At 41.2% G+C, this 16055-nt stretch overlaps 1 protein-coding gene across 1 annotated transcript in view; it reads left to right on the top strand.

The window, feature by feature from the left end:
* Window positions 1-16055, top strand: part of LOC147679578 (solute carrier family 2, facilitated glucose transporter member 11-like) — a 573370-nt gene that overhangs the window by 461892 nt on the left and 95423 nt on the right. The window contains exons 10-11 of the mRNA XM_086943163.1: window positions 9287-9397; window positions 12631-12732. Coding sequence (XP_086799289.1) covers window positions 9287-9397; window positions 12631-12732 — 213 coding nt within the window. The remainder of the gene's footprint in view (window positions 1-9286; window positions 9398-12630; window positions 12733-16055) is intronic.

Below are 16055 nucleotides of genomic sequence, written 5' to 3'. Positions count from 1 at the left end.
TGTTTTACTTACAATATGCAATCAACTCCTAAGAAAAGTGCTAGTGCAAAAAAGTACGAATATTCATTGTGCAAAATGTGTGCTAAATATCAAGGAAAAAAAGCATGATATTTACAATCATATCATTGGATCCCAGGATACAAAGTATTAAAGTGTACAATATAAATTAAATATTATATGAAAAACCATGGTCTTAGGTTGCTCAATCTCCGATATACCTGACAATACTAAAGTGCAAGTGCATGAATAGATAAGTCATTATAAAACTGTGTTTTGATATTACACAGAAACTATTTCATAACTATACACACAATCAATTTACAGTACAACTAATCACACTAAAAGAACATTTCTCCACTATTACCCTGATCCAGACTATATTGTTAAAAACGCCCATATTAGATAGATTTACAGAAAATTTTGAAGGTCATCCCCATATTCAGCCCGTTAGGGATTCTAGAGTCTAACATAAAAATGTATTTGGACTCCAATTGTCTGAGTTGCTTCTCTCTGTTACCTCCCCTGATATATATATATATTACCTACTGGCGGTCGCCAGTAGGTAGTTATAGTTAGGACCTAGTTACCATAGGAAAATGGTGACATTCTATTCCCAATAACTTTGGCATCAATTGACTAATCTTCGCGAAATTCTCAAAACTAATTCTTTGTTGATATCAGCTCCTATGTTAAAAGGTTGGGGGTGATTCGTTAAGGCGGAGCCGAAAAAAAGGGGGTCCCAAAACGTGTTTACTCCATGTTAATTTCCATAGGAAACTTTAGACAAGGCTACAGGTCGAATGGGTGAGCGGAATTACCCCAAATGTGGCAGGGAAAAGGGTCTTGGTCTCGAAAGCCCGCTTTTGTTTATTTGCTGTAAATTCATTCAGCAGTTTTTGAGAAAGATCGAAATTTACAGATATCAATATTTGGGAATTCTGCCATCTGATCGGCTGAGGCGTTACGAGCAAGAGCTTGCTGCTGACAGTTCCCATGGGGCTCAGTTCCCATGGGGCTCAGTGTCAGGACTGATTTGCAAATGGCTGGGTTCAAACTGGAATGGCATGGTGTGCAAAAATCGATGGATGTAGGCCCAGATCTCTGTACTGGGGTAAATGTATGACATTATTCTGCATTCTGTCCATCAACTGTTATTTGTGCAATTGTCACCCCGAGTGGGACGGGTATTCTCAGACGTGAGTCCCGAGCTCTCCATGCCACTGGAATCATGCTACCCTGGCTAATGAGGGCTGGAAGCCCGAAACCGGTCCTAGGATGCTGCTTGTTTCCAGTCGAGGGAGGACCTAGCTTGGCAGTTCAAGCTGGACTGTTCCCATGTGGCACAGGGTTAAGACTGATTTGCATATGGCTGGGTTCAAACTGGAATGACATGGTGAGGGGAAAAAATGATGAATTTGGGAACAAATCTCTGTACTGGGATGAATGTATGACATTGTTCTGCATTCTGTCCATCAACTGTTATTTTTGCAATTGTCACCCCGAGTGGGACGGGTATCCTCAGACGTGAGTCCTGAGCTCTCCATGCCAATGGAATCATGCTATCCTGGCTAATGAGGGCTGGAAGCCCGAAACCGGTCTTAGAATGCTTGTTTCCAGTCCAGGGAGAACCAGGCTTGGCAGTTCGGGCTGGACTGTTCCCATGGGGCACAAGGTCAAGACTGATTTGCATATGGCTGGGTTCAAACTGGAATGGCATGGTGAGCAACAAAACGATGGATTTAGGCCCAGTTCTCTGTACTGGGGTGAATGTATGACATTGTTCTGCATTCTGTCCATCAACTGTTGTTTTTGCACTTGCATTTGGAAGGCACTGTTCGAACTTAAAAACAATTGTGAACCTTTAACCTGCACTTGCCGTTAAATGTTCAAGAAAATGTTATGTTGCAAAAAATATCATTCGGTTTAGAAAAAATTGATGAACTTTTAACCTCCACCTGCTGTAGAATATTCTAGAAAGTGTGTTGATAGAATATGTTGCATTTCTGACTTCGATGTGTACCTGAATATTAAAAATACTATTTATATGTAAAAGTAGAAAGACAGTAATAGAGAGAAATTTTGAAAGCTAAAAGAATCAAGGAACTATTGAAATTTGTTGTTGATTACCTGCTGGCGGTCGCAAGAAGGCAGTTATCACTGTTAACGGTCTGAAAGTGTGGTGTTGCTCAGAGTGACATGGTGCTGATATGAATCTAAACCCTGAGGTCATTGCTGTAAAGTGATGTGGTCTGCTGTTTGTAGTAGATATGTGCAAGTAGTGTAAGTAGGCGTTTATACCATAGAGGGAGTGGGAAGCGAACTACTGCCCGCTACTGTGTGTTGAGAGTATACCCGAAGAGGGAAGCGAAGTAGTTACGCCTACCTGTGTGAAGACTTGGGGATGAAACTGAGCTAATTGCTGTAAAGTGATGGGCTCTGGGCACTGTAGGATACTAGCTGCTGTAGTATAATGGTGTGAGAGTAGTGTTAGTATGCGTTTATAATATATAGGGAGTGGGAAGCGAACTACTCACCCCTACTGGTGTAAAGACTTGGGGATTAAACCGTGAGCCTAAACTGTGAGCTCATTGCTGTGAGGTGATGTGCTCTGGGCGCTTTAGCATACCTGTGGAGGAAGTGTTAGTTTACATTTATGTAATATAGGAAGTGGGAAGAGAAAGACCTACCCCTACCGGTCTGAAGACTTGTGGATGAAACCATGTGCTCATTGCTTTAAAGTCATGTGCTCTGTGTAGTATTCCAATGTAAGTCCTATTAGAATATTAGTATGTAATTCTACTAGAATTTGAGTATGTAATGTTTGAATGTAGGGCTGTCATGATGGGAACCTTGCGGAGTTTGTACATGGTGCTGGATTGGACGGGTTGCTTTGCTGTCTGCTCCTGTTGGTGGTTGTTTCAGGGGTCTTGTTTTCTTGTAATAAATCTACTTATTGGATCCACTGCTGTCTGCCTCTTCACTACTTAATTTTGGCGACAAGCGGGAGAAGGCAAAAAGAAGGCACCACTCACCAATATTTCAAAATTGCTAACATTGTGCTGAAGACCCGTTTTCTTCGTGTAGCTGTTTCTATTCATGCCAGGGTCGTCGGCTCATTGAACTATGTCATCCGACTTCTGGTAGGATTTATATTTTTAGATTTTGCGCTTCCTCTGCTTCTTCACTACATTCTGGTCACTGTACTGCATGAGTCTTTATTTAAATATGCAAAGTGGTCCTTGTTAGTCCCTGAAGCCTCGGTGGTCCTAGGCAGTGCCTTGTTCATTCTGTAATCACACGGGCAGTACTTATGGTGTTATAAAGTGATACACTCATAGAACTCTTGCAGTTGTGCAATTACCCAGGCTTCATTTGTCTAATAGTCAGTTGGATTATGTTTGGTAGATGCACTCTAATATTAAATATTTTGTCCTTAAAATCTCCTATAAACAGATGATTTTCACAATAAATAATAGACAAGGGTTGTCAGAAAAAGAAGACCTGTACACTCAGTTATTTATTTGAAAAAAAGTAACCTTTATTAAAACACAAATACATAGAAATGTAAATTTAATAGAAGAAACAGTATAATAAAAAAATGTGGGTTGGACTCCAGCAGAAACAGCGTAGGAAATCTGCAAGACAAAAATGAAACATAAGTATGTGTGCTATGTGGAAGAGGTAAAGAAAGGTAGTCCGAACGAAAGGACCATAGTGACAATGGAAGGGAGGGGGAGTGGGTGGAAGGGAGAAGGGGAGGGAAAGTCAAAAGAAGAGAGGGAGGAGGAGACAGAGCGTGTTGGTGCAAGCGCCTAATCCGGGGTACGTTTGTACGGTAGACCAGTTCTCCGGTCGGGGACGTTGTCTTGATACCACGATGGAAGGTGTCAGAATGCCAGGGCATCATTGCGGGGTCAGCTCCCGCTCTGCCCTTCTTGAGGCAATCAATGGAAGGTCTGAAAAGGGAGAAATAATGTAATGGTGGAAACGTCTCGAGGTAAATGAAGATTTATTTTAAGCTTGATAGAAAATAGAAGTTGGTAATCGTGATTCAAAGAGGAGTTGGAGTGCTCGAGAATACACAAGGTTAAATAATATGTTATACCAAAGTTCACATACAAAGGAACAGAGTGCATGCTGGAAGCATAATGTGCGGGTGTAATGCAGTGGCGGGAGCCTGTGTGCAAGTACACTTGGTAAGGAGCTCACTACAGTGTCCTAAAAGCCAACGCCACGTGTCTGTAGGGCAGGGCTGCCCGCTGGCTCATGCCTACAGTATGGTCCAGCAGGTCCTTAAAATGAGATCGATGTGACTGATGAGGTCAGAGATCACATCATAACACATGGCAATATCGCCTATTCGCATGTGAGCACTCTGGCTGATGCATCCCATCCCTCCCGCAGCACCGCACTCAAGAGGTGTCTGTAGGGCAGCACTCCCTGCTTGCTCAGGCCTACAGTACGATCTAGCAGGTCTTTAAAATGAGACAGAGATGAGACTGAATGAGGTCAGAGATCACATCATTACGCACAGCAATATTGTTTGTTTGCACCTGCGCTGCCAGGCTGAAGCACCCCACACCTCCTGCCGCACCACGCTCAATTGGAGACCCTATGCACCCAGTCCCCTCTACTTATCTGCTGTCATTGTTGTGTGAGAAAGCACTACGGGCAGCAGTGCTCACAATTCAGATGAAGTGTTGATTGTTGGCGAGTGTGCACCTCAAGGATCCCTTTCATAGACGACGGACAGTAGGGCTCACAATTTAGAGCCCGTGTTGATTGCCAGGATGGTGTACACCTCACGGATCCATTTCTTTTTTTCATTGCGCATTGTGATATGCGAGGTGGATGCGGCATGTCATTTGAGGTAGTGTGGAAGAAGAGGGACGTGTGGCGTCATGGTTATTCTATTTATACGAACGCAAAGGGGGCTCGGCTTGTGTACGCCAGGCCAGTGTAGGGGTGTGAATAATTTTTCCGGGGATCTGGGCATTGTTCAGTTCCTGTCTGGCCAGGAAGTGTACTTATGTGTGTTTCTTTTGTAGTTTTGACCTCGCGGAGTGTGCAAGTTTGATTAGTGTAGCATGTGTCAGGAGGGCAGAAACTATCGTTAATGAGATGGCATGTGATCTAGGATGTGCAGTCTGCCCGTGGCTGATGATACTCCTTAGAGCCACCAATACCCAGGCGGAAAGGCAGCACAATAATGTGCACACATACACCAGGGGCATCGTGTAACACATTTTTTTTTGATGGAATGTTTGAGATGCATGGGAATCACACGTGGTAGGCTAATGTACAGAGCATGAATATTGATCAAGATGATTGTTGCATGTGTGTAGAATAAGATATGTGTATACAGGAAAACACTTTTCAAAAAAGCTTTCTAAGCAGAAGAGGTGTCTCTCATCAAACGCTGTAAAGAGAATGAGTAAAATGGGTGGGGTCGTCCAACTGTTACAATGGGAAATGTTATGAACCAATCAAATCCTTTTGTTAAGGTCACATGGCAATGGCACACCGAGGGCGCAAGGAGGCTTCACCCGATGCGATTTTGACAAAATATATTTATCATATGTTTATTACAGTTAGAAATATATTAATGTGTAGAATAATTTCGATTTTCGCATGCTCTCATATACTGTTTAAAGTTGTTTAGATATACTTTTGAAACAAAAAAATAAAGAGTGGCGTACCCGGGTCGATACTATACGTTTGTGACGTAACACAGGGCCTGGCAGCCTGTACTCGTCGAATACGCAAAGCGCAGTGGGTGTGACCCCATATGTACATGGTGTAACGCGTTACTTGGTACTGTGTACCCATCAAATATCAAAGTAGCAACTAGGATGACTTCATACGTATATGATGTTACGCAGTAAGCGATGTCACGAACCCGTTGGATATGAAATGCGCATTATTTACGAGTTTAGCAATATGGCGGATAGGATTCGTGTGGTGATGGAGCTTTGGGAGTGCAGTATTCTCCCCCCCCCAAAAATGCATAGTTTTTGGGGAAGATATAAAGTTAAAAAACAGAAGTATAATAGAGTTTCAAAATATTTAAAAATATAATAGAAAAAATATTGGTTTTATAAACATCAAAATATGAAATTAACATTTAAAAACCTTTTAAATTTACTGAAAGAACCATGGGTTTTACAGACGTTATAGTTAGGAATTAGCATTTAAAAAATCTTTGAAATTCACAAGATTTAACTTAGGAATTCTATCCAGTTCCCTCACAATATATATTCCCAGATACCTAAACTCCTGACTCTCAGTGCCATGCCATTGATCTATGTTTTTACCTCGAAACCGGTCCGGTCCTCGGATGCTTGATTCCGTTCTTGGAAGGACATGGCTTTTGTAGCTCAGACTGGACTGTTCCCATGGGGCACAGGGTCAGAGCTGATTTGCATATCGCCATTGTCTAACCTAGGGTGGTGTGGAGTGCAAAAAAACGATGGATTAGGACCCAGATCTTTTGACTGGGTTGAATGTGTGACATTGATCCTCATTCGGTCCATCACCTGTTGTTTTTGCAAACTCGCATTGATCTATGTTCCAACACATGACCTCTGTCTAGGGTCTATTCACCTCATAGACTGATAGGGCCCCGAATTCTACTGACAGTTTCTCGATTCGAGGGATGGCTGAACTTGGATCACTTGTGTATAAGATCAAGTCGTCTGCATACAGGGCCAACTTGGAACTGTACAGGCCTGACTCAAATGGTGTTATACTGGCATCAAGCCTGATTGCCTGGGCCATTGGTTCAATATATATATTGAACAGTAGTGGTGATATAGGGCACCCCTGTCTGGTTCCCTGCTGTATCTTAAAGGCCGAGGTTAATGTACCATTTAGGAGGATCCGTGCAGAGGCGCCTCGATAACAGTTTTTTAAGGTATGTATAAATACTGGGCCAAACCCCATTATTTCTAACACTTCCCACAGATATTTCCAGCAGACTTTATCGAATGCCTTGCGGGCGTCTATAAATGCCACGGCCAAGGGTTCCGTTGTTTCTACCGCTAAATCAATGTTCCCTAGTAGGAGGTGTGTTTGATCTTCGATGTGTCTTCCATCCACGAAACCCTTTTGATCTGTGTGTATCAGTTTAGGTGACAATTTGGCCAATCTCCCCGCAAGAATGCCCATAAAGATTTTATAATCTGCATTCAGCAGGGAGATTGGTCGATATGAATCCGCCCTTACGGGGTCTTTTCCGGGCTTCAAGATCAAAACGATAATTGCCTCCTTCCAGGAGTTGTGGACTCTACCTGTAGACGAATATACAGAGTTGAAAAAGGTTCCCAGTACTGGACACAATTCATTTATCAGATGTTTATAAACTTCACTGGGAAGTGCGTCTGTGCCAGCAGCTTTTTTGTTTTTTGATTTCCTTATCTGTACTGCTATCTCTTCTTCTGTTATAGGGGCATCAAAGCTATTCCTACCCTCCTCAGATAATATTGGTAGATTTTTACTGACCAACCATGAGCGTATAGCTTCAGAGGAAGGGTTAACAACCTCTCTATATAGATCTGAAAATAACGAGAGGAGGCATCCTTGCATATCCTCTATTTTACTTGATGTATCCCCATTACTGTTTATTATTGGCTCTTTAATATCATTCCTAGCCCGGTCTGTTCTAGATTTCCAAGCCAGCAATGCTCCTGCCTTCTCTCCATATTCAAAATTATCCATTCTACTTGAATCCCATTGGGCTTTACACTTCGCATCTAATTTCCCTCTGTATGTTTGTCTTGCCAGATCTAATTCCTGTTCAATCTGGGAAAGTCGTTCCTGGTCTATATTATGCATGTTATTCCTCTCTAGCTCCAACTGTCTAATTCTATTTTCAATTTCCTTCAGTATCCCTGCCTCCATTCTATTCTTGGCGCATATGATACCATGGAGCCTCCCTCCTAACCCGGCCTTGTAGGCATCCCAGATATAATCAAAGGTTGTAGACCCCATATTGAATTCAAACAAACACTACAACACTACCTTAAACCCTAAAACACTACACTACAGAAACACTATGACACTACCCTTAATCCTAAAACACTACACTACACAAACACTACAACACTATCCTAAAACCAAAAACACTACACAAACACTACAACACTACCCTAACACCTAAAACACTACACAAACACTTCCACACTACCCTAAACCCTAATACACTACAATACACAAACACTGCAACAGTACCCTAAACCCTAAAACACTACACTACAACACTACCCTAAACACCAAAACACTACACAAACACTACAACACTACCCTCAACCCCAAAACACTACACTACACAAACACTACAACATTATCCTAAACCCTAAAACACTACACTACACAAACACTACCCTTAACCCTAAAACACTACACTACACAAACACTACAACACTATCCTAAAGCCAAAAACACTACACAAACACTACCCTAAACCCTAAACCCTAAAACACTACACTACACCACACACACTACAACACTACCCTAAACCCTAAAACACTACACAAACACTACACCATTACCCTAAAACACTATACTACACAAACACTACAATACTACCCAAGAACACTACACTACACAAACACTACAACACTACCCTAAACCCAAAAACACTACACAAACACTACCAAACTACCCTAAACCCTAAAACACTACACTACACAAACACTACACTACCCTAAACCCTAAAACACTACACTACAAAAACACTACACTACCCTAAACCCTAAAACACTACACAAAGACTACAACACTATACTACACCCTAAAACACTGACACAACCCTAAAACACTACACTACAATAAACAAACACCCTAAAATACCCTAAGAAGTAAAACACAACCCCGCACAACGTTGTCGTCTCTGCTCCCGGTTCCTTGTTCGAGGGGTGGTGCACGTTGTTGTGAGGAAACAGCCTCAGTTTCCTCATCCTCTGAAAAAGCCAATTAAGTACTCCTACAGATATTAATTAAAACTGAAAACGCCCTGAAATTTGCCTGTTTTGGTTAGCTCAGCAATCCATAACTCGCAAAGCAGCCATGAAAACCCTTACTTCCATACCAAATGCACATCAAGGCTGATTTCATGATTTATAGTTAAAAGGGAAACATCTTGAGTGTGTTATTGATTTAAAGGATGGCTGAGTTGTTTTATAATGGTGCCATATATTCTAAGTGGGATTCTAATTGGGATGCTGGGTTCCATTTTGCACCCTGTTGCCAATAAAATGCATTTATTTTGATCAATTTGCCTTTGCAGATTTACTTCTACACAACCTATATTTTTACAGTAGCTGGAATTCCTGAACAAAACATTCCTTACATCACGGTTGGCACAGGAGCTTGTGAATGCATTACTGCGTTAACTTGTGTAAGTAATAACCAGATTGATGGATTACCTGAATTTAAACAAGTAAATTAACTGAAAACTTTAAAGTAGAGCTGGCTGCTACAGAAAATTAATTTCATTTTCTCAACATTTATTAAACAATAGAGTGTGATAGTGTGTGACAAGCGTAAGTTAGCAGGTAAGACATTTATTATACTGTGAAATTTGCAGCGGAGGAGTGATTATCCACATGCCCACCAGCACTAATTGCGGTTATTAAGTGTATTCAGGATTATGCTCAATTAGTACATCTAAAATGCATTTACATGCTAAATACTGCAATTCCTGAAGTGTAGTTCAGTATTTTTTGTTTAGTGGATTTTCCAATGATTTGTTAAAGAGAGACCTAGACATGACCTTATACCCAAGTTAAAATATGTCTTTATTGCCATAGAAACTCAATAAAGGAGCAAACAATGAAATTACTATTTTTCTGCAATGTGCATCAAATATACAAGCGTTCTTACAGTTTTCAAAATCAATTTAAATGGAGGCTTATTCCATCAGGCAATATGGCAAAAAGAGGTTTGGAACCCATGAACAATTAATTGTCCTGTAAGTCTCACAGGGCTGATTGCTGGCTAAAATGCACCATTTTCATATGCTCTGGTAACTTATGAGTTATAGTTTACTAGGTGCCCGTCTCAAATTGGTAAGTCGGCATTGAGGATGGACTTTTTCAAGAGAGTCTAGAAAACCTAATCCTTGGCCATATTTTGAATGAAATTACTAAAAACTTATCGAACATGTGGCTCCAAGGGAAATATGAAAAGGGCATCAGATTTTGCTATATAATATTGTGAAAATCTTTGCATTCTCTTGAAATTTGAAAACATCTTTCAAGATTTCCTAGAAATATGGTTCGTATATTTCATTTGGCAAGATAAATGAAAAAGTATGTGTCCACTTATTTTTCAGATGAAAATAAATACACATTGACTATGTAAGTGCATGCAAAATCAATTACAGCTACATGCATAAGAAACACTTTATTGGTGCCTGGAAAGCAGCTGACATGATGTCAGATGAAAGTTCTCTAGAGCTGGAAGTGACAAGAAAATGTTTTATGAACAGTATCAAAAGTGGTGCCCTTCTTTTTGATAGCCAGCCCAACCGAAGCACCTTTTAACCCTCACGTACTCCAACGAAAATAACTGCCTAGGACCAGAAATTTTTCAACATCACTAAAAAAAATTCCTGAAAGAATTCTGACTTTGTGAATCATGAATGTTGTTTTGGATCAGGAAATCCATGTTTTTAAACAGAGGCTGTATTATGGTTAGGGAGAACTTTCTCTCTTTGCATGATGATGCACTTTAAAACAGGTGTGCTGGGGGCAAACAGGGAAAGTGTCCCCTTTTAAATTGAATGCCCTGCCCTCAGGGCAGTCATGAATTCATGCTGCCCTGGGGACAACACATTCAAGTGAAAAATGGAGCAGCTTTGAAGCAGCCACTCCGTGCCCTTTTAAGAGGGATTAGAGATCCTCGAGCAGGGTGCAGTGAGTGACTGCACCTGCCTGCAAGGGGTTGTCTGAGGATTCAAAATGCCCCCTTCCTCCCTCCAGAGGGCTTCCATCGGGGTGCACACTGACAGTATGCCACAATTTAGGTAGCACACTGTCAGTGCACCACCTGACAGCTTCTTTGCCTCTGCTCCCACGTCTATAATATGGCACTGTTGCAAAGGAAAAGGGATTCCTTCATTTTCATGGGGCCACTCCCTCATGCAAATGAGGGAACACCCTTTGGTGATATCTCTGGTGCTTTATGTGCACCAGCACTATCTGTATTACACATGGGGCAGCACAAGCGTCTGTGGCCCATTCTGTTATACCAAAGTGCCCCGGTGTGCGTAAAGTGGACGCATATGCCTGTTGCGGCCTTGGTAAAACCTTTGTGAAATAGGCTCTTTATTGTTGAATTCTCAGTTGGTTGACAGTAGTTCTGTTCACCCCCCTATTAGTTGATATATTTCCTCTCTCTGTCTCTTCCTACGAACCCCCGCATAGCTAAATATATCTCTCCTAAGCCCTGCCTTAAACGCATCGGTACTGTTCACCCCAATGCATGGAATTGCCTTTTCAATCAAAACTGGGTAAGGATTAATGACATTTAAAAATATGGTTTTACTAAAGGACAAGGGAACCCACAAGGTAAGCAAGGACCTGGGGTATCAATTAAGCTAAAGACAACGGTCCTTGACAGGGAAAATAACAACTGCAATAATTATAGGCCACAATATGCACTATAATGAAAAAAAGTCCAGCCGGACTTGGAAATGTAATCAATGTTTAAATATGTTAGATCAGACGAACCAACAATGAAACAGTGGAACACAATCCTGCATCCACAGTGCTACACATACATTCGAACAGTACATATACTTGGGGTATTTCAGGCATATAGAAAACAGGAGCAAAAAGGAAATTTAAAGTGCATTTGATTCACATATGTGGGAAACACATGGTTTTTGGCACATAGTAGTACATTAGTGTTTAAACCACATATTGTGTCAACGGCGTTTCGATCCAATTAGCAATAATGGATCATCATCAGGACATTCATTGTTTGCCTGAATGCAGAAGCATGGCTCCTGTTACGGCGCAACTGTGCACCGGGACGCTGGTCCGAGTTCCATTGTGAACCCGAGGAGCCCTATTACAGGCTACCACGCTCCGTAGCAGGAGCCATAATCATTTCATTGTTGGTTCGTCTGATCTAACATATTTAAACATTGATTAAATTTCCAAGTCCGGCTGGACTTTTTTTCATTATAGTGCATATTGTGGCCTATAATTATTGCAGTTGTTATTTTCCCTGTCAAGGACCGTTGTCTTTAGCTTAATTTAAAAATATGGTGCATGTTTCACATTGAGTTAGACCCCATACTTAAATGAGCATTTCATAGTGGCTCTCTACAATTCCACCATCATTGCCTTGATTTCTCACCACATGATGCTGCCTGAAAGGGGCAAAATCTAGTCCTCTGTCCATATCTTAGTCATGAAATTCATACTAATGTGGTCTTTCCTTTTTTCCATCTAAAAACTGACAATATGATCTGACATTATCCAATAGAGGGTAAAAACAGACTACAGTGTGGGATTTCAATGCATGTAAGGCCATCAAGAATAAACATTAATATGGTCATGATCAGTGGACTAACAGCTACATAAAGTGTTTGGTAAATGTATTATTTCTGTCTGATTTTAGAGTCTCTTAATCGAATATGCAGGAAGAAGGATTCTCATTATTGGAGGGTATATGCTGATGGCATTTTGGTGCCTCGTACTAACCGTCACACTGATATATAAGGTTAGTAACTAAGTTTCAATACCAGATATTATCTAGCAAATATATGTCATACGAGGAGTTGTTAAAGACTTTGGGGCTTATTTAGAGTTTGGCGGATGCAATACCCGAGTCGAAAGTCATCTTTAAAGCCATACTTCAACATGAAGGTCCAGTTGCATATTTGTAGCTAGGCCGTTTGACGGACGACACTTCGCCAAACATCCATTACAGCCAATGCATCTTTTTTTCCCTCTGTAAATGGAGTTATCTTCCTAACACAATAGAGGGCATGAGCTCAACCATATCTCCACCCGCCATATTGGGATATGGCATTCCGATGATGTTGTTATGAGGGAGCAACCTCCACACCAGAGATAATGGAATCAAATAGGGATGGCAGATGTATAAATAGGGTAAACCATAGCACAAAAAATTAAACCAATGGTTCAGAAAACATGTCCCTGTTGGTGCAAGGCATTGGCCTGCACCTAGCAACGCTTGAGGAGAAGTAAGGCTATCCACCTACAAATCGAAGGTAGGACGTATTCAGATTTTATTTAAATGTGTGCCAATAACAGACTAAAATTTATTTTATGTTAAATATATTTTTTCAATGCAATACAAGATATGCACACATAAATGTTTAAATTGTTTTTATTAATGTGCATCCACTTTTTAAAAAAAACATTACCAATGTCAAGTTAATACCAGTACATAGGACTAAATTCAGGTAACCCACAGAGTGCATGTTGGACATAAAAACCATATTACACAAGCTCCTCTGATGGTGTCAATTTTACATTTTTAAAGTCTGTAAACCCCTAGTAGAGTGCACTACCTATGCCCATGGCCTGCAAATTAAATTCCACCAGGGGTCATGCAGCACTGATTGTGCCAACCACACAAGAAGCCCATTAAACATGCCTCAGGCCAGCCACTGCAGAGCCTGTGGGTGCAGTTTTACTGCCATATCGACTTGGAATGTTAAACATCTCGCCAAGCCTTGAACTACCCTATTTTACACATAAGGCATGCCTAAGGTAGGCCCTAGGACACCCATGTGCCCTGTATGAGTAAAAGGGAGGACATTGTCAAGTTGTGTATGTGCTGGTAGTGAAAAACACCTGAATTCATCTTCCACTACTGTGACACCTACTCCTTTTGTAGGTTAACATTGAGAGTTTCGTATTACCCATTTAAGCTGTTATTCCTGATTGGAAAGGAGTAATTTTGTCATGTTTTATATCTTTGGAATGGTAAAATTTGATTTAGCATTGCTATTTTAGAAATGCCATTTTTAAAATGGGGACATTTCCCTGCTCTTTTAAAGCTCTGTGTTCAGCAGCCTGTCTCCAATATACGTTTGGGGTGAGTGATAGCTTGACTTTGTGCATTCCTTTGAGACAGCCACACACAAAGGTTAGGCATGTCTGAGTGCATATCTGTATCCTGATGGCTCATTCTAGACAGGAAGGGAAGGAGGAACTGGTACTTATATCTGAACAGGCAATGTACTGTACCCACAACCATTATAGATAGCCTGGAGCTATGGCTGGGAAGAAAGGACTTCTGAGCACTTCTAAGACCCTACTTTGATGTCACCCTACTTCAAAGGCCCAAATGGGTATAAGTACAAGGTGTTTGACCCCACTAAATCATATACTTCTGGACCTGTAAAGAGCCTCTGTCAGGAGAACTGCTGTGCTGCTACCAAGACAGTCATTGTGCTAGACTGCTGCTCTCGAAGAACTGTTTCTCTGCTGCCCTGCTGCCTGCTGATCTATGACTCGGCTGAGGTATAGCTGGACTCTACCTTGTACCAAGAGGCATCGTCAAGGGCATGTTGGCTTGCCCCTTGTTGCTTGAGACTCAGGGATAATAAAGTCTCATTGCCTACTTCTGTGCCTGGTCCATTGGCAGTGAAGGTGGAAGGAGAGTGGAGTGACCTACAAGTTATCATTCCCATACCCTCCACAAACCAAAGGGCTGCTGAAAGATTCAACAAGAACCTGAAGAGCAAGATCAAAGGCTGCCTAAGGTGTAATGGGAATGTCTTCTTGTCATGCCTTCTCTTTACTCACATAAAGGTGCCACAGAAGAGAGTAGGTTTCAGCCCCTTTGAGATTTTGTAGTATGGACACTCTGTAAGAGGACCTCTGAGTTTGATGAATGTAGGGTGGGAGCAAGCAACGTATTGCTGCAGCTGCAGTTTGGGACGATCGACGCATCCACTCAACTTCATGTAGATACTAGATGCATCATCCACGGACCCAACACATCTCGGCGCATCATCTTCAAAACTATTGCATTGCCACCACATTATGAAGAAAATTGATGCATCACCATGACTACGCGTGTGACATGTTGCTCAGCTACACTGCACATTTTGCTGTTACGAATAGTATTAACATGTTGTTTGTTCAACGGGCCTGCATGGCTCCTGTATCCAGTCCAAGCTCCATTCCAGTCAGCCTGAACTATTGACTTTGCCTTGGTCCAGTGAAACCAGATATCTCCCATAGGTGCTTATAGCTTCTAATGCTATTTTTACAATTAATCTTTAAAAATACAAAGCTTTATTTCTACCCATTGTATTTTTGTCATTTTGGTCTTGTTTTATTTATAACATCATAGCTATTTGCTAACCTGTTGTGGAGTCTTTTTATGCTGTTTTGATTGTGTTACTGTGTGTTGTGTTGCACAACTACTTTACACATTGCCTCTTAAGTTTAGCCTGACTGCTCTGTGCCAAGCTACCAAAGGGTGAGCGCAGGTTAACTTTTAGGGTGTATCTTACTTACCCTGACTAGGATTGTGGTTACTGCTTGAAGAGGATGCATACCTCTACCAACTAGAAACCCTATTTCTTACTTAAACTAACTGTTTCCTTCTATTTATAAGGGGAGCTGGTCAACTTCTAAACTCTTCTCTAGTCAGAGACAGCAGTACGATTACATTTTTCATAAATTAGCCTGTTCTAACAACTGTTCTGAAAAATGCGCTTTGTAGTAACACATTTATACGTTACACCAGCTACTGCGTTGTACTTACTACTGATTCCTCTTTTCACAGTGTTAATATATTTCACTGTGTAACACTGCCCACTTTGACTTTACTGTATGTTGTATATACTACAAATCAACATACAGCTCACCCTTTTCATTCAAGTGAAAATGTCCACAATTTTGTATAACTGCCCCATGCTGTTCTTCACAACCACAGTTGCTGTTAAAAATAGATTCATGGTTCTCTTCTGTGGACAATATAATAAGGTTCTGTGTGTAGCTCATCTTCCACTGTGTTTGCTACCTGTCTAAATATTGGAATAAAACAGCACCTTTCTC

Source organism: Lissotriton vulgaris, chromosome 11 (genome assembly GCF_964263255.1).
Source record: "Lissotriton vulgaris chromosome 11, aLisVul1.2, whole genome shotgun sequence".
In the NCBI taxonomy this organism is placed as follows: Eukaryota; Metazoa; Chordata; class Amphibia; order Caudata; family Salamandridae; genus Lissotriton; species Lissotriton vulgaris.
This window is presented reverse-complemented; position numbering and strand designations above follow the sequence as displayed.